Raw genomic sequence first — 23,265 nt, 5'->3', positions numbered from 1 at the left:
ACAGTATAATTCGATGATAACTTTTTAAAAGAAAGCTACATTTTATGTTCGAACAATTAAGTTTAATTTATGATATAAACTGTACTTAAAATGAAATACTTATTTCTCAATATTTATTTAAATCAATCTGTTAATCTTCATTGAAATTAAATCTGTAAATACGATGGAAAGAGATGTATGTGTAAATGCAGATTTACAATAATTAATACGTTTAACTTGAAACATTTCATTTCAATGGACATATAATATTTTACTGAAGTATCAATTGTAGGTAATTTGTTAATCGTTCGGAAATCTGTTCTGTTTACGTTAGGTTAAATGATTCTCGGTAATTTAATTATTTAATTATATTACTTGCATTTCAGTAAGCACAATGTATAAAATATTCATAATATAATTATCTAGAGGTTAAGCAGCCGATATTTTGTTGGTTGTGTGCGATTGCATTATAGAGAGAGCAAGTGTGGGAGAGCCATTCTTCGGCACGAATGGGCCGGCTCGACCGGAATAATACCACGGCCTCACAGAAAACCGACGTGAAACAACGCTTGCGTTGTGTTTCGTTGTGTGAGTGAAGTTACCGGAGGCCCAATTCCCCCCTTCCCAATCTTCTCCATCCCCATTCCCGAACAACAACCCTTAAATTCCTAACTCCCAAAAAGCCGGTAACGCACTTGTAAAGCCTCTGGTGTTTCAAGTGTCCATGGGCGGCGGCGATTGCTTACCATCAGGTAATACGTCTGCTCGATTACCGGCTCGATTACCGGCGATTATGTCTCATAAAAAAAAGAGATTTTGGGGCTCCCCAAGCGTCACGTTTTTGGTACAAAGTGACTATTATCTCGAACCTTCCTCGAGTTCTAGGATTAATAGCTGATGATAAACATGTTATTCTATTTTTATACAGGATATTCATATCACCACAGTAACAAGTCCCATGTAATAGGGGGTGAGCCTATTGCCATATACACATTTCCAGACGCCGCAACTACTACTGGAAAATAATCGAAAATCTGAAAAAAAAAGAAATGCTTTGCTTTGCTCTTGTGCACTTGCGACTATTCGGCCAATGCGGTGGCCAATGTGGTCTCTCAGAACAGTAAACACTACATTGTGTAATTGTCTACTTAGATACTTCTAACTATACAACTTTTTCAGAACTTGTATATCGCTTGGTTTTCCACGAGATATTTAAATTAAAATAGGAATATATGGATATAAAGAGAATCATGTAATTAGTTGAGAATCCTCATACGTGATTTAATTAAGGATGGTACTAGTGTATGGAGCGACATTAAAAAAAGTAAAAGAGTTGTTTGTAATTATGGTGATTCTGTTCTTTGTTTCATGCATGACTGTTTCACTAACTAGTATTATTTTAAAACTAATTGGATTCACTTTTTTAAGAACTAAAGCAATCTGGTAATAGTAATTTCTGAATTATATTTTTCTACCAGAAAATGATTATTTGAGTGACTCGTAGATCGACTTTGACAGGCACTTTTTGCTTTTGAGTCGTATTTTTATGTGCAGGTAACGAGTGCGTTCTTATTGTGTAAGTAGTCGAACAAAATACCATTTTGTTTTGTCTATGTGAGGAGATCTGGACCCTTAGTATGAATTTGATTTATAACAAAAACGAAATGAAAGCGCGTTCGGCGCTCTGATTGGCCGGCGCGAATGAAGCAACCAATCAGAGTGCCGAACGCGGTCTCGTTTCGTTTTCGTTCAACGTAATGCAAACTCGTACTAAGGGTACTGGTCTGTAGCTGAACTGCGCGAGTGTACCGCGAATTCATCCGTGATTGCGCCCGCGAGTCAGCGTGGACGAGCACTTAGGGACAATGCACATAATAGGTACCGAGTAGCAGCGCTCTCGGATAAACCGGAACCTGAATTGGAATGGCCAGCCCGCCTGCAAAGCGTGGAGCTTATTGTAAACTTTCATGAATAGGAGGCCTATAGCCTGTAGAGGGTTATCACAGACTATTGATATTTATATACTTTTAGGAAATCAAAAATGGAACTAAATAAAAAAAAAACACAAACCACACTTATTTATTAATTGTTACAAAAATTCAAACTTAACGGAAACTAAAACAAAATTACCAACTTTTTAATAACAAAACAAATCACATTAAAATTTAATTACACGCGAAATTAATATTCAACAAAAAGGCAGTTCGACCATTCAAACGGGCAGAGGTTCCCCTTGCCAAGTGAGCTCGACGAGAAAAAGGCGCGAACTGCGCTTGCAAGCGCTTATATAGACAGCAGGCTCCGCCCACTCGTGTTCCCGCCATTATCACGAGATCTGTCACTACTCCTCTAACACGGCCTCTCCTGACTGGAGGACGTCCTCGTCTTCCTCTTCCTGGATTCGGAGCGGCTCCGTGGCTCCAGAGGTGCCGGGTACAGGCTCGATCGGCACATCATGCGTGGCAGCTCGCTCAGGCGTGAACTCTACCTCCTCATCATTGCTATCTGCGTCTGAAAACATAAGCAAATAACAATCCAATTATAAAAAAAAATTGAAGATTCACGCTATTAAATCGTATACAATGAACCATAGGCACTACGTTAGCATAGTTCAGTCAAACACTAGAGAGGAAGCACTACGTTAGCTATCTCTATTATCACGAAACAGAGGCACTACGTTAGCTTGTTTCACAAATGAACCATAGGCACTACGTTAGCATAGTTCAATCAAACACTAGAGAGGAAGCACTACGTTAGCTATCTCTATTATCACGAAACAGAGGCACTACGTTAGCTTGTTCCACACCGTAAAAAACACGGATACATGACATAGGCACGACGTTAGCGTATCATGTTTAATCCACACTTGTATGACATAGGCACGACGTTAGCTTATCATACGGGTATACTCACTTTCAAAGTAAGCAGCGCATGTCTCCGGAGTCCACTCCCCGCGCCACGGCTTCATGTACTGAGCCGCAGCTTGTGTAGATTTACCGTAGGAGCCCGTCAACAGCTGTAGCTCATATCGGTCGTGGGGAAGTGCTTTGACCACACGATAGGGCCCGCGCATGCCAGAGTCGAGCTTGCCAGTCGATTGTGTCTGCTTAATTACAAAGACAAGTGAGTTAGTTTCAAATGCCCGAGGTGTTTTTCGGCTAGCGTTCACAGTCGTGTCCTGCTGCTGCTGGTTTCTAGCCAAACGCTCCGACGCCCGTTGTCTCTGCATCTCCCTCATCGCTTCACGGTTAGGGTGAGAACTGTCCAGAGCAGCATCACGTACTAAGTGCCTTATGAGAGGCGTGGCTGCTTCGATGCCTACAAGCAAGTTCAGTGGCGATAGCTGAGTGGTCTTTTGCTTAGTTATGTTGAGAATAAGTTGCGATCGCCACATCATGTCTGCCCATTCATCCTGGCGATGATTGCACTGAATGCGAATCATATTCAAAAGTGTTCGGCAGTAACGTTCCACTTGCCCATTTGAATGGTGCATCTCCGGTGTAATGAGATGCAAGTCGATGCCCAACTCTGAGATGAACTTCGTGAAGTCTGAACTCTGAAACATCCTGCCTCTGTCCGCGACTATTAATTTCGGTGTACCAAATAACGAAATAACATTTGTAACGAGTCGTTTTAATTCTATAGCGTCTTGTCCAAACATAGGGTACAATAGACAAAATTTGGAAAAGGCGTCTATTACAATCAGAACATATCGATAACCATTTGATTGAGGCAGAGGGCCTAATGCATCTATATGAACTATTTCGAAAGGGGCACAAGGTTTCTCCCACGAGTGTATTGGTTGTCGTGGAGCCCTCGGGGCCTTTTTATGCGTTAAACAAATAAGACAATGACCTATGTACTTTTGCACGAATGATTTTAAAGAAGGGAACCAAAAATGTTTTCTAATGAGCTCTAAAGTCTTATCAGCACCAAGGTGATCATGTTCGTCATGAAATATCCTGAGTAAGCTGAGCCTGTGACCTTTCGGCACGTAACACAAGAATCTTGGCTCCTCTCCGATTGGAGAGTACTTGTAAAAGAGTAGATCGTTTTTATGTATGTAGCGGTTTGAATCTAGCTGTCCGTCTGTCAGTTTTTGGATGAGTTGTTGGGTCTCCTCGTCCGCAGCCTGCGCTATTCGAGCCCAGTTTTGCTGTTTACGAACTTCACAAACGTTAACGGGGTTTCGACTCAAATAGTCTGCGTGCGACATTGAACTGCCCTTACGGTATTCCAGGGCGAAGTCAAAGTCCTGCAGATACATCCACCATCTGGCAACACGTGGCAGCAAGTCTTTCTTCTGCTGGGTAGATTTCAGAGCATTACAGTCAGTTACCACTTTAAAATGAACACCGACCAGATAGTGTCTGTAGTGCTGCAGCGCCCTGACCACCGCCAGAGTCTCGAGCTCATAGGAATGGTATCGAGGTTCGGCGCCCTGCGTTCGCTTACTAAAATACCCAACGGCTCGTTTGTGTCCGTTCCCGTGAACCTGAAGGAGCACCGCACCATACCCAATTGAGCTTGCATCTGTGTGGACTTCGATGGGTAAACTTGGGTCGTATATGGCTAATACAGGTTCACTAGTTAAGTGTGCGATTATTTCTTGGCGTGCTTCTTCTTGTTCACTTCCCCACACAAACAATGCACCCTTTTTAGTTAATTTGGTAATCGGGGTGCTTCTAGCAGCGAAATTAGGAATATAACGACGAAAATAACTGGCCAAACCTAAGAACTGACGAACTTGCTTGACCGTTTTCGGATTAGGGGCTTCTACCAGTGCTTTAACCTTAAGTTCGCTCGGCCGTACCTGACCTTGGCTTATGGTGCGGCCTAGGTACTCGATCTCGGTCGATAAAAATGAACATTTCTTTAAATTGATAGAGAATCCAGCATCAGCAAGCGTTTGAAGTACGTCACGCAAGTAAGTAAGGCCTTCGTCTACAGTATTACTAAGTATCAGTACATCATCAATGTACACAAGGGTTTTACCAGATTCCAACTGACGTCGAAGAGTTTTTGACATAATGCGCTGATAAACTACGGGTGCGTTCGCTAAACCATACGGCATTTTTAAATATTCATAATGACCTTCTGGTGTAACGAATCCCGTGAGCGGTATTGCTTCTTCGTCCATCGGAATCTGATGAAAGCCTGTGGCCATGTCAAGGCTAGTGAAGAACTTATGCTTCCCTAACCGGTCGATCTGATCGTCGATCAATGGCAAAGGAAGCGGTCCTTGACGGTAATCTCATTCAATTTGCGGTAATCAACGCACATGCGGTCCGATCCATCCTTCTTTTTCACTAGAAGTATCGGACTCGCATATTCAGACTCTGATTCCCGAATAATCTTCTTATCGAGAAGCTCTTGAATAATCTGACGAACCTTCAAAATTTCCGGCAACGAAAGTCTATACGGCCTGTAATTGACAGGTGTTGCATTATTTAGTTTGATCGACATGCTGCCAGTATTCACTGTAGTAGCAGCTGTTCCCGAAATAAAAAATTTAGAAAATTCGTTGATCAAGTCAAGCATTCTATCTAGGTCAGAACCGGTCAAAGATGTTTTAATAGGGATATCATCTGTGGATAAAGCACACATGACATTATCAGTACTTCCCTGTTTATAAGTAAGATATTGTTGATCGCGAGTACGAACATAGGTTACTCCTTCACGATTCAACACATCAGTACCGACTATGATAGGGGTGGTTAAAAATTCTGGGGATACCGCATGCAAATCCACTTCCAGAGTAATTTTGTCAAACTCTATTGGTAAAGTAACGAAAAATGTAGACTCAACCTCTTGACTACCAATACCTCTTAATACTCTAAAAGCAGGTTTGCGTGTGCATCTAAAATGTTTTAGCAATGTGGAGGAAACTAGCGATATACTTGAGCCGCTATCAATGAGCACATCAACGGGTATGCCCTGTATGACTGCAACAACTATATCACTGCATCTACTACCTACATTTTCACGACAGAAGTTTACGTTACTAGCGTTACTGGATTCTGCCTTCTTTTTAGCAAAACAACTCTCGATCCTGTGGCCAGGTTTTTTACAGAAGCTACATGGTTCGAGTTTCGTTGTGCTGGGAGCAGGGTTACTCTTCTGACCATTTTCACCACCCTTACTATTGTTGAAAATGGGCTTCAACCGTTTATAACAATCAGAGGATTTATGCCCATGCTTACCACACGTAAAACATGCCCCGTCATCGAATCTACGCTTACGCGAACTCGCATCGTAACTAGGTTTCGAAAATCGATCATTATTCGAAGTATTGGGTCTCTTTGAATTTGGCAATTTCGGTTTGACGTAGATCGAAAGAAACTCTACTAACTGATTCGGCATTAACTTTGCATTTGTGGCAGAAGCGCGAATTTGAGGGTCGGTAATGCCTCGAATTACTATCGCAGAGATCAATTCGTCACTCAAGCCCCTGACTATACGCAACCTGAGTAACGTCCGACGAGCGTAATCTGCATATGTTGAATACCTATCCGAGTTTGTACTCATTACTTCGTACAAAATATTTGTAACATCGGGCTTCCTAGGGCACATTGGTTTAAATTCTCGTTTAAAATTGCTCCAGCTGCGGTCACTAGTTACCCACTCATTAAGCCAGGTCCTAGCGTCCCCTTTAAGGCAATTCCCAATACGAGACAGACACTCATTATCGCTCCAGCCATTAGAGACCTTAGCGCGATCTACCTCCTCACACCAGGTATCTATATCGTGGACACTAGGATCGAAGTTAGAAATAAAATAAGCTTGGTTGGATCTCACCGTAGTATTGATGGAACGTATGGCGTTGATCAGTCGGTCAGCTACGTTGGCATCATGCTCTATGACCCCACTCACGGAACGTTCGGGCGAAGGCGGAGCCGCAGAGTCGCGACGGCTTGCACCTTCTCCGGTCCCAGTCTTCGTCTCCGCTACCCGCACGCGCCGCTGTGGTGGTTGTGACGGCAGTGGCGTTGCGCGGGGTACAGCAGCGGCAATCAGCTCGCAAGGGGCTTGCGGCAACGCACGCTGTTGTTCCTCGAGCGTTGTCAACCGATCTAGTATCTGTTGCATTTGTTGGGTTAATAAATTATTAGGAGTAGTATGTCGCCTTGGGGAGCTGCTTGCCTGCGAACCACGATGTCGGCTGCGCACATCGCGGCGCCCTGTGTGAGATTCAGATTCTCTCGCACGAGAATCATGACGGTAGTGGCGCAATTCGCGGCTTCCAGAACGGCTTCTACTTTTACGATTATTATTAGGCATATTCGCTGCTTCACTGTCAGCAATACAAGCAATGAACTTATTAAATTAATCAAAACGTGCAAATAGCAACTCAGTAAGGCAAGGTAATAGTAAAAGCCAACTGAGATACGAAATGTAAATTGCAATATGTAAAGCAGATGATACACTATCAGGATAATAAGTAAATTGGAACGTACTCACCAGAAATTACCGATACACTCACACTTAATCACTTACGTACTTCGTATAGCAAAGCCGTTTGCTTTAAACCCAAGTAGCCAATTCGAAACTACCCCAAGAAGAAGAAAAAAAATATTTAAAAAAATATTTGAAGTGCCAAACTGCCAAGTGTTAATAGTTATCTGTGGTCAGAGCGGGTCTGGACACGTGTCGTATCCCACTTCTGATTTTAGGAAATCAAAAATGGAACTAAATAAAAAAAAAACACAAACCACACTTATTTATTAATTGTTACAAAAATTCAAACTTAACGGAAACTAAAACAAAATTACCAACTTTTTAATAACAAAACAAATCACATTAAAATTTAATTACACGCGAAATTAATATTCAACAAAAAGGCAGTTCGACCATTCAAACGGGCAGAGGTTCCCCTTGCCAAGTGAGCTCGACGAGAAAAAGGCGCGAACTGCGCTTGCAAGCGCTTATATAGACAGCAGGCTCCGCCCACTCGTGTTCCCGCCATTATCACGAGATCTGTCACTACTCCTCTAACAATACCTATAGTTTAAAAGTCCACTGTGGTTAACCTTTTCAGAGAATAACTAGAAATATTTTGTTCATCGATAGGGTAGATGATTAATTTTTATTTCTATGTCTATGTTGTAGATTATTTTAAAATATTAGACACGTTTTGTTTATTTTCTTACGGAAACAAATACTTTCGAAGATAATTTGAAATATCACGTGACGTCACTTCTAGGTGTTTTTTATACGTAGAAATGACGTGTTTACTGGGAACTCCTAAACTTTGATACGTTTTATCTAACTATCGTTATCTTAGAAGACAAAATAAAAAAAAAATGTGTATAATATTCTTTCATTTCCTTACTTTATGATTTGACTTATTTTTAATTTTCTCACCCCGTCATCATCCATATTTTATATTACAGCGATACTATTGTTTACTTTCAGTTTCTTGGTCTCGATCGAATTCTATTTCTGCGCACAGAATATACAAGGAGGCCTCAGATTTGTTTCGCCTTCAGCAACTTTATGTTTAATACAAGACCTTGTTTAGCTTAACTTTGTTCATTTATAACAGAGGAAGATGCTGAAAGATTTTTGTTCCAACTTTCTGTTTGGATTCTGTGAATGATGTATTTTTTGGTTTCATCGAGAAAGTTCTCCGAATTTAATAGTTTGTACTAAGTTTTGTTTTGTTAGAAACAATAAGTTAATATTGTTGTTGTTGTTCCCTAAAGAGCTGTGAGCAGCAAAATGGAATCTGTGTCTACTCCCTTCGTTACGTACTTTGAAATGAATATTTTGCTACTTAGATAAATAGGTACTGATTAAGGTTGGGAGAGCCATGCTTCGGCACAAATGGGCCGAAAACAGATAACCGACGTAAAACAACGCTTGCTTTGAGTTTCATCGCGAGAGAGGTTATCAGAGGCCCAATTCCCCAACAACCCTTAAATTTCTAACCGCCAAAAGGCAGACAACGCACTTGTAACGCCTCTGGAGTTTCAAATATCTATAAGCGGCGTCGATTGCTTACCGGTGATCCGTGCGTTCGTATACCGGCTTTTACCATAAAAAACATCCTAGTTAGTACAGGGAATTAGACCCCCCGATTTATCAAATACAGTAAGTAATAATGATGAATGTCTCAAACCTAAGAGTGAGCCAAAGACCCAATATAATTGAAATAAATATTTGTAGGATTAAGTTAACGCTTTACTTTTTTGCACACCCGAATTGGGAGCAGAATAAGAGACTTTATAAAATTATGAATTGTGAACCTTTTTATACATTTTTTTGATGCCACTAAATGATTTTTTTTTTGGTTTTAATTAACACATTAAAATATACCAATAGCTTTTCAATTGACATTAGACTGTTTGTTTAAAATCTATTTCTTTTTACCACATGTAGGATCTTTGTACCTCATGTATGGAAATTGGTGTGCCTACAGTTCCGTTAATTTATATATGTATAGCTATGGGAGTTGCAAGCTGTGTTTTCCCAACACGGCCGTTTAGCAACGAGCACGTTCGTTGCAACACGTTGCAGCGCCAGCGAGAAACAAAATGGCTCCCACATGAATCGGTAAAGTACCTACTACGTGAGAGGCAATTGTGCAAAACTTTTATGACATGTATGAAGATAGATGTTGAAATACATGTTTTGGAATAATACACGGTTTTGTGTGATTATTTTGCCTCTTTTTTATTTCTTTGAGCAAGTAAGTAGCCTATGAAATGAAGCACTTTTATTTCACTAATCTAAGTGAACATTGCTCAATATTGCTGCAAGAGTAAGTGGGATATCCATGCTTCGGCTCGATACCAGATACGGGGAGTGCCACCACGGCTCTACAGAAAACCGACGTGAAACAACGCTTGCGTTGTGTGACTAAAGTGACTGGAGACCCAATTACCCTCTTCCCAATCTTCCCTATCCCCGATTCCTCAACAACCCTACAATTCCTAACCCCTGAAAAGCTGACAACGAACTTGTAACGCCTCTTGGGTTTCGGTTGTCCATAGGCGGCGGCAGTTGCTTACCGTCAGGTGATCCGTATGCTCGTTTACTAGCTCATACTTAAAAAAAAATACTTACGAACAAAAAGGGTGTACCTATACGAGTATACGTACTTCAATAATATACTGTTCTGGAAGCCGAGAGACGCCATCTATTGTCAACGTATGTTGCAAGGAAACCTAGTGTTTATCTAAATGGCTTTCGCATCTTGTTGACTCTAGCACACAAAGGCAAACAATTTACCTACCAGCATTGCAACCATTGTTAGATTTATTGTACATGCTACCGGCTACGTCAACGGCTATTACGTTTCCGAACCACAACGAACCAGTTTACCATGGTCTCACTTTGTATAATATTTCTGCATATTCAACGTTCACCCTATACTGGTTCATATACCTACTCGTTTCAACTGTATCCTATTGAAATAAATTTCGAAAATCCAGCAAAAATATTGTCAGATTGGAATAGAATTTACACATCAAACTATACAAACCATTATTCAAAGGTCAGCTTGACCTTTGAATGTATGGAAGGATCATATAAAGCGAGACCATGGTAAACTGGTTTTGTGTCGCTTGAAGTGGAGCCATGACGTGTAGCTGCTAGCTACTGTACCTATATAAGTTGTGATGTGACTGGTCTCGAGGATATATCGATCCAATGTGAAATTGAATTAATTTTAACTGTGGAATATGGAATAGAGGATCCTTAGTTTGTCTGGAATGCAAATTGATGTTCGAACGTGTTTTGTGTACATAGAAAATGTTGGGTCAAGAATCTACGACAGTCTCAGGTTTTCTCTGCTTCACAAAGTAGGTTTAGTTTTACCAGAGAGCGTCTCTACCCAGTGCCTGTGTGACACTCATTAAGGCAGAGGTGCACATTACGGCACGTAATACCACTGTAAAATGTACATCCACTTTTCACCATTTGTGTTTAAGTTCTATGTAATAGGGAATGAACCTATTGTCATATTCTGGACACAATTCCAGACTCAGTACGACCTCTGAGAAAATTTCGAAATACTGAAAAAAGCCAGCAATTCTTTCATACAATGCAATACTTACAATACAATTTTTGGTTTTAGTATTTTTCAAGCTACCTATTTTCATACAATGAAGTTTTAATGCAAAAAATAAGACGTCATAAAGTCACAACTAGCAATTCCATGGAAAATTCATACTTGTCCCGCTGGCTCAGCGAACCAGAATGGATCTTGGCCTCCGATACGAGACATCTCCATTTCACGCGGTCCTGGCAGTTTCTAATACAAAATTCATAGAGATTCCATTTTCGACATTTGAAATACAGTATTGAATTTGACTGTAAAATATCCCTGTTCCAATACAAATTGTGTTTATGCAAGTAATCCTTTTGCTTTGGAAATATCAGTCCATTAGTAGTGATACAAATTACATACGTATTGTGCTACGCAGTACTACTTACACATATATGCACCAAAACGTACTAAACTAGGAGCTCCACAGGATTAGTTCCATATTCTGCAATGAAACTCGTATTCCCAAAGGGGGATTAATAAAAGCATCGTTACGAACCAAAGCCTCGATGCACTAGTTACTGTGTCTGAGCAGAGCAGGGGATTATGAACATTGTAATACGAATATTATTCCTTAATTAGAGAACGAGCGCTTACGTGCGCTGACGTGCGTTACCGTGCGCTTTTGTTCGAATACCTATATTATGTAAAAGTAATCAAGTTTAAATTATATAAAACGCGACGTTTTATATATCTAGTATAGTATCTGATTAATTTTCTATAAGTCTGATTAACAGTCAATTTCACATACTATTTTATATTTTTAAGGTAAAACTAAATGTAATGTTAGTTTTATTTTCAGTCCTCTTAGTCTATTTTCTTTGTAAATGTTACTTCAGAGAGATGTTACAATTCCCTGTTTAAGTATCGGAATAAAGCTTAGTAAGTAGTTTACTTCAAATTGCTGGAAGATCCCTTTTGTTTCCAATTGTTTTTCAAACCCAGACCTACATGAGACAATGTGTGTCGTGCATATAAACGGTATATAATATGTCTTTAGCTGTTACACTTAATGCAGTGAATCTAAATTAGACATTAACTATCTGCTTCAGTAATTAGAATGACTGATTTTTTCTTGTTCAGGTCGTTAGTACATCATCACGTCAACAGCCTATTAGCGGTCACTGTTTACCAAAGCCTCTTCTCACACGGAGAAGGTTTGAGCATTAATCACCACGCTTGCTCAATGCGGGATGGCGATTTCAAACTTATAATTAGAAATGATAAGCCCTTGGCCTCTTGCCTTTGGTCAGCAGGGGCCACTTAATAGGCTGTTGATGTGTGCGACGTGGGTGTTAGTTTGTTTTTAAATTACTTATTTAAAACTCTCACTTACTATTTAATACTCATTCCGTATGAAAGTTTCCTAGTCACTGCATAAAAGAAATGGAGAAAAATTCACGTTGTATTCTGGTTACGTTAATTAGAACCCTGTTTTACTTACCGTAAGGGAACATTTTGTGTTTAACTTTTTAAAATACACCATCAGAGTTTTGTAGAGAATAGGTTCGCTTTTATGCTTTTTACACTCATTATTATATTTTCTTTCAGGATAGACATGGAAATTATAGCTTATTATTGCAGTTTACCTTATTATTTTAAACTTATTTGTACTTGTTTCAAAAAAAGTATTTGGCTATGTATTTTCCTCCTGTTCATAAGGGTGTTTACCATAATTTCCACACTAGGCAGATTAGTCTGAGATCACAGTCTAAATGGTTCAGGTTTATATGTGAGAGCTCCGAACCCTTTGTCAGGTGATTTATTTTTAAGGGATATAGGCCGGTAAACGAGCAGACGATCACCTGATGGTAAGCAATCGCCGCCTAAATACTAGAAGCGTTATAAGTACGTTGCTGGTCTTTTGGGGCAAGAAATTTCAGGACTGTTGGTGATGCGGGGATTCAAGAAATGAGAAGGTGGGTAATTGGTGCAATAGTGACCTTACTCACACGACGAAACACAACACACGTTGGTTTTCTGTGAGGCCGTGGTATCACTTCAGTCAAGCCATCTCATTCTTACCAAAACATGGCTGTCCCACGCATGTAGCATATTAGTCAATTCTTATGATACCCGTGGAAAGACTAGATTTATTAACAAACTAATGGATTCGATACTGCCGTCGTCATGTCACACGGTAAGCTTAAGAGCATAATTATTACTAGTTCTAAGAGGCGATAATAAAATGCAAATGCCAACGTAAAACTGTAATAAAAACTATGATTTAAAACGTCTTAAGTTTAAGTCTAAATGTATATTTACTTAAGAAAATAAAAATGTAAGTACGTCTGCGGACGGCGAGTAAGGGTAGCTCGCCGCCCGACCAGAACCAGACCCGTGACTGCGGCGCGGCGCGTTCTGCGCGCGCCACAAAGAGCCATCAGACCACCACAGACGGGGCCCAGTAAGACGGATGCCTGATCCGGAGCTGCGAACTACATAGCGGGTTTACCGGGGCTCCGGCTTGAAAAGATGGAGTAGGAACGGGGTGGTTTTTAGTCAGTACGAGTCTGACACTCGCTCTCGCCTCAACTAAAGCGAGAGAAGACATTGGATGATTTTCTTTCTTTCTTTCTTTCATTGGATGATTGAATAGCATGAGATACTTCAATTATATAAGCAAGAAGGATTTACATGAAATATTTGTTTAGGAAAATGTGTTCTTTGATGTATCTACTTTGGATGTAAATTCTAAGAGTAAAACAATAATGTCTTTTCGTAATTAAATAAGAAATATTCTTCATGTAAATTCTGTGTAGAAAAACAGCTCAATCATGCTCAGTTTGTCATCTGATGTAATTTTCTTACGATCTTAGAATTCTTCTGAGATGAGATGAAGCATTGGTAATTAAATATGTATTACAAAGAGAACATGTAAATATACTTGAGTTTTTTGAAGATTTTAAACTGCCTCGTTGGCGAAGTGGTAACAATTGCGACAAGAGGTCTCTGAAAATTTCTCAGTCGTAACACGGAGCCTAGAATTGTACCCAGTATACAGCCTTGGCCAAAAGTATTGAGCACCTTACAAATTTCGCTCGATCACGGTAAGTATGGCAGAAAACTAAATCTACTGTTGAAGTATTTGTTTGTCGGCTATCTACAAAGATTTAAAAACAATGATTTATGCCGTAGCTAGGAATAAAACACCTAGGTGTAATAAAATGAGATTTTTGCAATGTTTGTATTTATTTATCAGTTCGCTACCATCGCTCGTTTTGACAACATCCCGTGATCCAGGTGCGTTTTTGGTATTTTATCTCAAAGTTATAAGTATTATCGTTGTAATATGCCAAAACGAAACGAACTTTCTTCAGAAAATCGAGTGGAGGTACAGCTTCTGCATGAGCAAGGGAAATCACAAGTAGAGATTTCCAAAACTGTGAAATGTTCGCGCCGATCCTTGCAATTTGTTATTCAGCGATTCTATGCTATCCCATCACATCAAAATATACCAAAAACAGGGCGCAAACGCATCACCACAGACCGTCAGGATCATCAGTTACCGAGAGAGTCGTTAAAAAATAGGAAAAAATGATCTTCAGAGCTCGCTGCTGAGTTGTCAGAACAAAATAAGGTATCAATTTCTGCTCGAACTACTTGTAGAAGACTTTAGGAAGCTGATCCAAAAGGTTGTGACGCTAGGAAGAAACCATGGCTCCCGACAAAAACAAAAAAAAACTCGGTATAAATGGGCCTTACAACATCGAACTTTCACCAATTCGGAGTGGTCAAATTTTGTGTGGTCAGACGAATCTAACTTAGAGATAAGTAACTATATTTAATGCCCTAATAAAATAATATAAAATGGTTTAAAATCCAAACGCATAGATGAAGTTCTTTTGTTTTCTGGAACTCAATATTTGTCTCTTTATAGCAGATTTTTGGTACCCCTGTTGTGACCTCTGTACGTCGCCGGGTGGGCGAAGATTTTAATCCAGAGTGTGTGGTACCAACCGTAAAACATGGTGGCGGTAGCATAATGGTCTGGAGTTGCATGACCGATTCTGGAGTTGGCGAATTGTTCGTGTGAAAGGGCCGCATGGACTCTTCTAAGTACATAAATGTACTAGAAACTGCGTTCCTGTCTTCATTCACGAAACTTTTCGGCGACAGGAACATGGATATTGGTAAATTCCAGCAGGATAACGCACCTTGCCACAAATCTGCCCGCACTATGGCATGATTCCGGGAAAATAACGTAGAGCTTCTTGACTGGCCTGCCTAGTCGCCAGATCTAAACCCCATAGAATATTTATGGGTTTTAGTAAAGCGCAGAGGTAGGCGCCACACAATTAACAACAGAGAATATTTGAAACGCCACCTATGCCTAGAATAGAACGCGATTACTGCTAAAGACTGTAAAAATCTTGTTAGCTCTATACCAAAAAAAAATTCTGCCCTAATTAAGGCAAAGGGTGGACTGACAAAATATTCATTTTCAATTAATAAATAGTAAAATAAACATATAAAAAACATTTTGTTTTGTTTCTATTTGATATTTCGCATAAAACTCAAAGATTTCATGGGTGCTCAATACTTTTGGCCAAGGCTGTATGGCAATAGGTTCACCCCCTATTACATGGGACTTATAAGACAACTGGTGAAAAATGGGTGTATATTGTACACCTATGCCTACCCCTTCGGGGTTAAAACGCGTGACTTTGCTTTAATTAAACATAATAATATGGCGTCATACCTTTTAAACCGCGGAGAGATAGACTGAAGATAATAAAAGCACATAATCAATAGTACACCCATTTACCAGTTCTGTTAAAGTCAAATTTTATAGAGGATAAGCCTATTACCCCGAAACACTGAACATTATTCCAGAATCCAAACCAAATATCCCAATAATACTTTGCCCGACCGACGAATCAAAAGGAAGCAAACTCAATTACTATTTAAATCTTATCTTAATAAACTATGCTTTAACCGATCTCAAAATTTGATAAAATAATTCAATCAGTTCCGGGAAAAGGGTCCATGGGGTATGCAATGAATGCAATAGTAACATTTCATCCGGGATCTCTCATGAATAAGGGATGCGATGAAATATTTATTTTTTTCAACATGGAGACATATACCCTTCTCTATGTCCGGCGACAAGAAACAAATGTTGTATCGTATTAAGAATATTTGTGACAATCTAGTCCAAAAAAGAAACCATTACTGTTGCATATATACATACATAACCTCAGGCCTGTCTCCCATGGGTAGGCAGAGACAATGGAACGCAAAAAGCTACACATCTATCTACTCGTATATATTATCGAGTGATTAATACAAATGGTATGTAGACTCTAAATACCTTAGACAATACAATTAAATATCGAAAAATAATCACACTTCCATTATAAGATTCGATGATTTACATAATATTCGAATTTTCTAGAAATAAATCTGCTATTTGATAAAAAAATAAAACATAATATAATTATATCGTTTCGAAAAAAAGTATTAAATTGGTCTAGTTGGAAACTAACCTATTCTTTCTATATTTTCACAGTTTTGACGGATTATTTTGTGACAACTTAAAGGAACAAGTTGTACAACTGTATTTCCATTTCTATAGGTCCATGATATTAATGGCCAGTACAGATGACCACCCTAATTAAGATAGAATGTCGTGATCGAAACCGATACGGTGGAACTCAATGGGTCAATGGGTGTAATTACTTTGTATATCTACCAAACACATCTTCCTAGTAAATGGGACTATACACAGCATTTCTATGTAAAATCATGATCATCATCATCATCATCAGCCTATAAGTAGCCACTACTGACTAAAGGCCTCTTACACGGACAAGGTTTGAGCAATAATCACCACGCTTGCCTAATGCAGGTTGGTGATTTTAAACTAATAAAAATTAGAAATTAAAAATCTCAGGTTTACTCACGATGTTTTCCTTCACCGTTAGTCAGTGATGTCTAAATAATCTTAGAAATTACATATAAGTATATAACTCGGAAAATGTTACATTGATACTCGCCGTTAAAGGGTTTTGAACCAGCGCGCTCATGTATGAGGAGTGTTATATCTCCGGGCCACCATAACATGAATGGGCGACTGGCTGCCGTGCAACGTGTAACGGGTTCGATTCCCGCACGGCGCTAATCTTTGTACATACATACATACATATCGTCACGCCTTTAATCCCTGAAGGGGTCAGCAGAGGTGCACATTATGACACGTAATGCCACTGTGCAATGTACACCCACTTTTCACTATTTATGTTGTAAGTCCCACGTAATAGGTGGTGAGCCTATTGCCATATACCGGGCACATTTCCAGACTCCGTGCTACTACTGAGAAATTTTCGAAAAACCGAAAAAAACCCAGTAATAAAAAACCCTGCGCCCGAGTGGTTGCCCGGCAGTCGCACGTGCAACCACTCGGCCAACGAGGCAGTCTGCAGTCGGGTTTGGGTGTCATGTGTATGTGATTTTGTATGTTTGTACCCATGACACGAGAAGAAATCAAAGGGTATCATCTTTTTAAAAAAATGTAAAATAAATATTCAGGATAATCTACTCAGGAATCATACAGAGTTGACCGAAGCTATAATGGGAAAAGGTCAATCGAAAATTCGTGGTGTATGTTAATTATGATTAACCTCATATCAAAAGCATTTATTAATGGAAATATGGAAAACACGTACCGCAGGTTTACTTATTATAATGGACAACATTTTACGTCACTCTATCTCCGCTTTTAATGTAGAGAAAAGGTTGGTTGACACCAAAAGGTACCTATTCATAATTTCGGCTATATTTACATCTCATGTTTCAGTAAATGTACTGCCAGATTTCATGAATGTATTCCGGTCTTATTTTCAGCTGTATCAAACTGCAGCGGTGGAAAATGTTTTATGAAAATTAATTTCGGGTGTCCACATTCATTTAAGTATTGGTATATATCATTATGCCTAAATATATATCAAGACCATACCAGATTTTATCATATCCAGTAGGTACACGTACGTACATAATATACGTCACTTTTAAAAAAAGTGAACATTGTGAACATATTTTGCAACAATATGTCACTTCGTATTAGAAAAGATGATGTTTTGTGAAGATAATATAGGTAGTAATCTTGCTCCTGCTTCAGTTGATCCGGTCATTTTATTTTAACAAAGATGATGTTTTTTCTAAGATTGTGCAGTGATCTTAGCACTCCTGCTTTAGGTAGTGGATCCGATCGATAAATCTTACGACGATTATCGTACGTATCCGAGTAATAGGTACAGGTTTAGGTACTTACCGGTACGGGTTTGTTGCGTTCATCCACGAGTGTGTCGGTCACGGATATTTGGCCATCAGTGACCACAATCTGGAGGCCGAGGCGGTAGACTCCGAGCACGCGGGGCGCACCCCAGCGGACTCGCGTCAACAGGTGAAGAGTTACCACCTCACCCGGATCGATGGGGCGAACCACCACCCACTCGAAACGCTGAGGACAAAATATATATATATTTTAATTTAGGTTTATTTATTATAAGTTCTTGTAATGAGTATGTTTAGTTTGTGTAGAAAATAAAACGAGCGATTCTCGCCATCAAACTGAGAGTTTGGCGTGCTAAACTGTAACAATTTAAAACTGTAATAAAACTGTATAATAAATAAAAAAAAAATGAAGCGCACAAACAAACTTCTCTGACAGTTGTCTACTAATAATACGCCCTTAAATGAACGAGCTTCATAGTTGACAGGTTCATAACAGTCTGTGTAATACTGACATTCATAAGACCCCGGCAGCTGTAGGGTCGAACAGCGGCAGTTTTCCGCCTAAGTACGGTCAGGGCCTTATGAAAGCGAAAGAAATCCATTTCACACACTATTATTAACGTTTAGTAAGAATATAAGCACTCAACTGCAAACTTCGCAACCCAAGCTTTGAAGCAAATTAAATAAGTAATAATATTAGCAAATCTTTTTTTAAAAAAATCATATTTTGTAGTTAAAGATGATTTATTTCAACATAAATGAAATATTTCATTTCAGAATACATGAAATATTTCATTTGAACACGTATAATTATGACATAATGTCTGTGACATAGCGTGCAATTTTAACACGCTACAAGTTGAATCATCTAGCGTAGCCAGAACAAACATATAACATCTCGGTTGTTTTGAATAATACGTATATTCAAGGTAATTAATTGTACAAACGTTTGTGTTATTAATTAACATAGGTATTGTTTATTTAGATGATCTTGTCACAAACTACTAAAATTGAAGGAGTAGGATTTCGAAGCTGAGTCTGTTATTGCTTGTGGTCATGTGCCTGAGTGGTTTGTAAGCTAGGTTTCGTGTTCAACTCCACAGACCTCATTCATTACAAGTATCCCCTTGTTTGTTTAATGATTTGAGAAATACTTAGCAATAATGTACTCCTAACTTAATATGTATTATTAATGAGAAAGTAAGATGTTTTTTTATCAATTCCATCTATGTATTTGAAATTTTGCATACATAGTAGGTAATACAGAAAAGAACAGACTAATTCAAGATTAGTACCGGATGAACAGCAAATAACCAGTTCAATTTGAACGGTACCATTAATAGCAAGAGAGATCATAGACTCAGCTCGAATGGCCGATATAATTTTACAGCCACCAGGAAAGCCGTTGTACGTGATGTTCCGATGCGCACCGGTGTGACCACTGCATCCCCTAGTACCAGGTGCTACGTGCCTGTATGCAGTTTGTCCAATGTATTTACTCAATTTAATACAACGAGTGCCTATACAGTTTTACAAAGAGGAAATGAAACGTCCATTTTCGTTCCCTCATGGCCAGTGGTGCACAAATTGGTAAAATCACATGTTTCATATCTCACATTCTGAGTTTTATTGATACAGGTGAACTTTTGTTTTTTTATTTAAAGCAAAAATTACTTTTTATCAGGGTATGCATGCTTTTTTCGCGTTTGATTTTAAAACGGTAAAATATTACACAATTGTAGTGCTGCATACTCACTTGTATGTAATAAAAATGGCTGCCGGACGGCAGTTCTTAAAGTGGGTAAGGAAAGGTGGAAATTATATTTGAATGTCCTTTATAAAGGCGATATATTTTCAGGGGGGTAAAATCATCCAATTATTTCTCACACCTAGGCTGAGGCGAGAGGGAGGATCAGACTCTGACTGACTAAAAACTACCCCATTTCTACTTCTGCTCTTCAAGCCAGAGCCCCAGTAAACCCGCTAGGTAGTCAGCAGCTCCGAATCGAGCTTCAGCCCTACTGAGCTCCATCTGTGATGGTCTGATGGCTCTAAAGGCGATATTGCAGTTTTATTTACAAGGGGAATATTTTTAGCATTAGCGTCACAAAAAAGACAATTAGATCCTTTTACAGAACGACATAAAAATACCGCAATGATACACTGTTGAAGACTCTTCTTTAAAGAAAGATTTTTTTTTATTTTGTCCAAAATTCAAGATTCTTTCATGCAGATTTAGATTTTGCATCTGTCATCCAGTTTAAGTTAAACAATTTAACGCATTCAAAAATAGGTAATAGGTATTTTATAAACAGTGGAAAACCTTTCAGTAGTTTAGTATTCAAACATTTAGACTGGAAAATATGCTCTGGAATTGAATACTTATCCGTTTAAAGGACTTCTATTCACGCAGAAATGTTTGACCATTAAAAATATTTTCTAGCATTCTGACGGCATTCAAGTGAAATCGTGGTACGAGCATTGTAGATGTTAGATATTTTGTCGACCAAACCGATTTTTATAAATTCTTTTACTTTTAGAAAGCAAAGAAGTGGAATGTGTTACAATGAAGTTTTAGTTTTATCCTAATTAGCGGTCGGCGTGTGTCAGGAACCGTGTAGGTCTCTCTGATTGGCCGGCTCCAATGAAGCAACCAATTAGAACGCCGAACGCAGTCTCCTTTCGGTTTCATTAAATTCGTACAAAGCTCTCATATAAGAAAATAAAGTTAGATTTAATATAGCTATTGTTGTCGGTTACTGTCCCTGTACTGAATCAAGCTGTTTTTTTAATAGGTACCTGCATACCAAATATTTTCATACATGCTGAATTATCATCTAGCGAAAACTTAATCTCCCTTTTTTGTCAAGCACTAAATAAATATCATCGAGTGTTTTAATTTTCTTTTCAAGTAAATGTTTTTCTTTTCCTTCCTCTGTCCCCTGTCCTTTGTAGACAATTGTTATGAAAAACGATCTTGCTAACACTGTTACATTGTTTACATTGTCTCCTCAGCATTTTGTATACAAATCACGTTTTGTGACGGACTCTAAGAATAATTACGCCCTTTATTAGCTGTCCTGGGGCAATGCCTGGCGAAAGAAAATTCCTTTTGAGCGACCAAAGTTTGAATTTGATGGGGAGTCTGGTAAATTAGAATACTTATTGACTGCTAATGTTGTAAATTGTGTTAGATAGTTAGGGAATTCTTCTATAACATCAAACATACAACATCTTCATCATAATCAACATCAAGACCAAATGTTGGCATTTGCATAGAGAAACTAGACCAATGTGTGATTTGTTGTAGAAGATTATAATTAAGGTTTTTGTCTGCTGTTGTAGTAAGCCGAGGTAATAAGTTGAATCCTTGTTATTGATTAGCATCGGAGTAAAAACGAAAGACTGGTCGCTCGGAGTGTGAGAACAACGCGTCGGTATTAAGAAGTGTTGTATTGCATAAAAATAAATGCAACAATAATAAATAATTGGATAAAACTGTTTTTTAAAACTCCATTGTTTTATTCAGGTAATATTCCTAAAACCTTCTCCTAATCCTCTCTGAAAAATATTATGCTGAAAACTACATCAAAACTTAAGATAATCGCGCATAAATATACGTACATACAGGTTCAAATTAAGGATCTCCTATTTTGAAGTCGGTAAAAAATAATAGTACTTAAGCAACGTTTGAAACATAGTACCTAATAACGGTATATAGGTACGTATAACATTCAACTATTAAAACAAATGGACTCCAGTCTGTAAGTAAAAATACTGCTAAAAGTAACGAAAAATTTAAACGAACTTTTCCATTGAAATTCTTTTCGAATTTCCATTCGGGTAGCTTCACTACATCATTATTTCAGGCTTAGAAATACACTACTGGCATTCCATTCCCATCCTGTATCATACCTAGACTTTGCAGTTTTAAAAATTGTGAAACAACGTTGTAACTAGGGCAAGCCTTTTTTTGGAGGGGAAAAATTATGCAATGACCTCTGCTGTTGAGGGTGAGGCGAGAGGGAAGTATCAGACTCTTACTGACTTAAAACCACCCGGTTTCTACTCCTGCTCTTCGAGCCAAAACCCCGGCAACCCGGTAGGCAGTAGGCAACTCAGGATCGGGTATCAGTCCTACTGGGCCCCATCTGTGGTGTGACGGTGTCTTTGAGAGCTTACAGATAGATTTACGAAAAGCAATTAGCTCACTGAGATTGGAAACTGTAATTTTGAGTTACTGTTCTAGAGATAGAAACATACGGTTCACCTACAGGTGGTTCACCTACAGGTGAACCGTATGTTTCTATCTCTCTTAAAGCTGTTTCTCTTAGAGCTCTTAGAGCTGTTTTCGAAAGTTGGATGTATCCAACTTTCGAAAACAGCTCTAATAGTTTCAAGCTGCATGGGGACTCATATTCTTGAGCAGGTGGGAAGTCACGTGCATTGTTTGCTTCAGTATGTTATTCAAAAAGTGATTGTGCTGCCTTTTTTATTCAGTATCAAGTTCATTACGAAACCAGAATGTATAGAAACCGGCACATTACGTAAAAAACGTTACTATATGCTAAACATTAATACTCCGATTGCTTTACATAGAACGTAACATATTATGTTGGATTGGTCCTAGTAGCATGGTAATATGTCTTGCTTGCAACCCTCAAACATATTCTCGCATGGATTACCTTGTTTGCAGGACCAAGTGAGGTTCTAGTTCAAACAGTTCATGTTATCTAAATACTAGGTACTGTTAGTACAAAGTACCTATGTTTCTGTACCTAGACGTCTAAGCTCACTCGAGGAGTTTCGCATCTGTACGTTGCAACGTTTGAAACTGTATGCAGTAGCCCGCTATTTACATTAATATCTAAGGTCGCGTCCGGAGCTGCGGACGATCGGATTACCGGGGCTCCGGCTCGAAACAGAAGTAGAAACGGGATGGTTTTAAGTCAATAAGAGTCTGATACCCTCTCGCCACAGCCAAAGCAGGAGAAATCACT

General features: G+C 38.9%; 1 protein-coding gene and 1 long non-coding RNA gene across 6 annotated transcripts in view; one reads left to right on the top strand and one right to left on the bottom strand.

The window, feature by feature from the left end:
- LOC118273290 (otoferlin) overlaps positions 1 to 23,265 on the bottom strand; it is a 194,821-nt gene that overhangs the window by 115,225 nt on the left and 56,331 nt on the right. For all 5 annotated transcript variants that reach the window (XM_050704330.1, XM_050704328.1, XM_035590223.2 and 2 more), the window contains exon 3: positions 18,303 to 18,491. In XM_050704330.1, coding sequence (XP_050560287.1) covers positions 18,303 to 18,491 — 189 coding nt within the window. The remainder of the gene's footprint in view (positions 1 to 18,302; positions 18,492 to 23,265) is intronic.
- The window catches only part of LOC126912419 (uncharacterized), a 217,829-nt gene that overhangs the window by 184,220 nt on the left and 10,344 nt on the right, over positions 1 to 23,265 (top strand). The gene's annotated exons all lie outside the window — the stretch shown is intronic.

This window comes from Spodoptera frugiperda, chromosome 25, assembly GCF_023101765.2.
Source record: "Spodoptera frugiperda isolate SF20-4 chromosome 25, AGI-APGP_CSIRO_Sfru_2.0, whole genome shotgun sequence".
Taxonomy (NCBI): Eukaryota; Metazoa; Arthropoda; class Insecta; order Lepidoptera; family Noctuidae; genus Spodoptera; species Spodoptera frugiperda.
The sequence above is the reverse complement of the archived record's forward strand: the minus strand, read 5'-3'. Positions and strand labels throughout refer to the sequence as shown.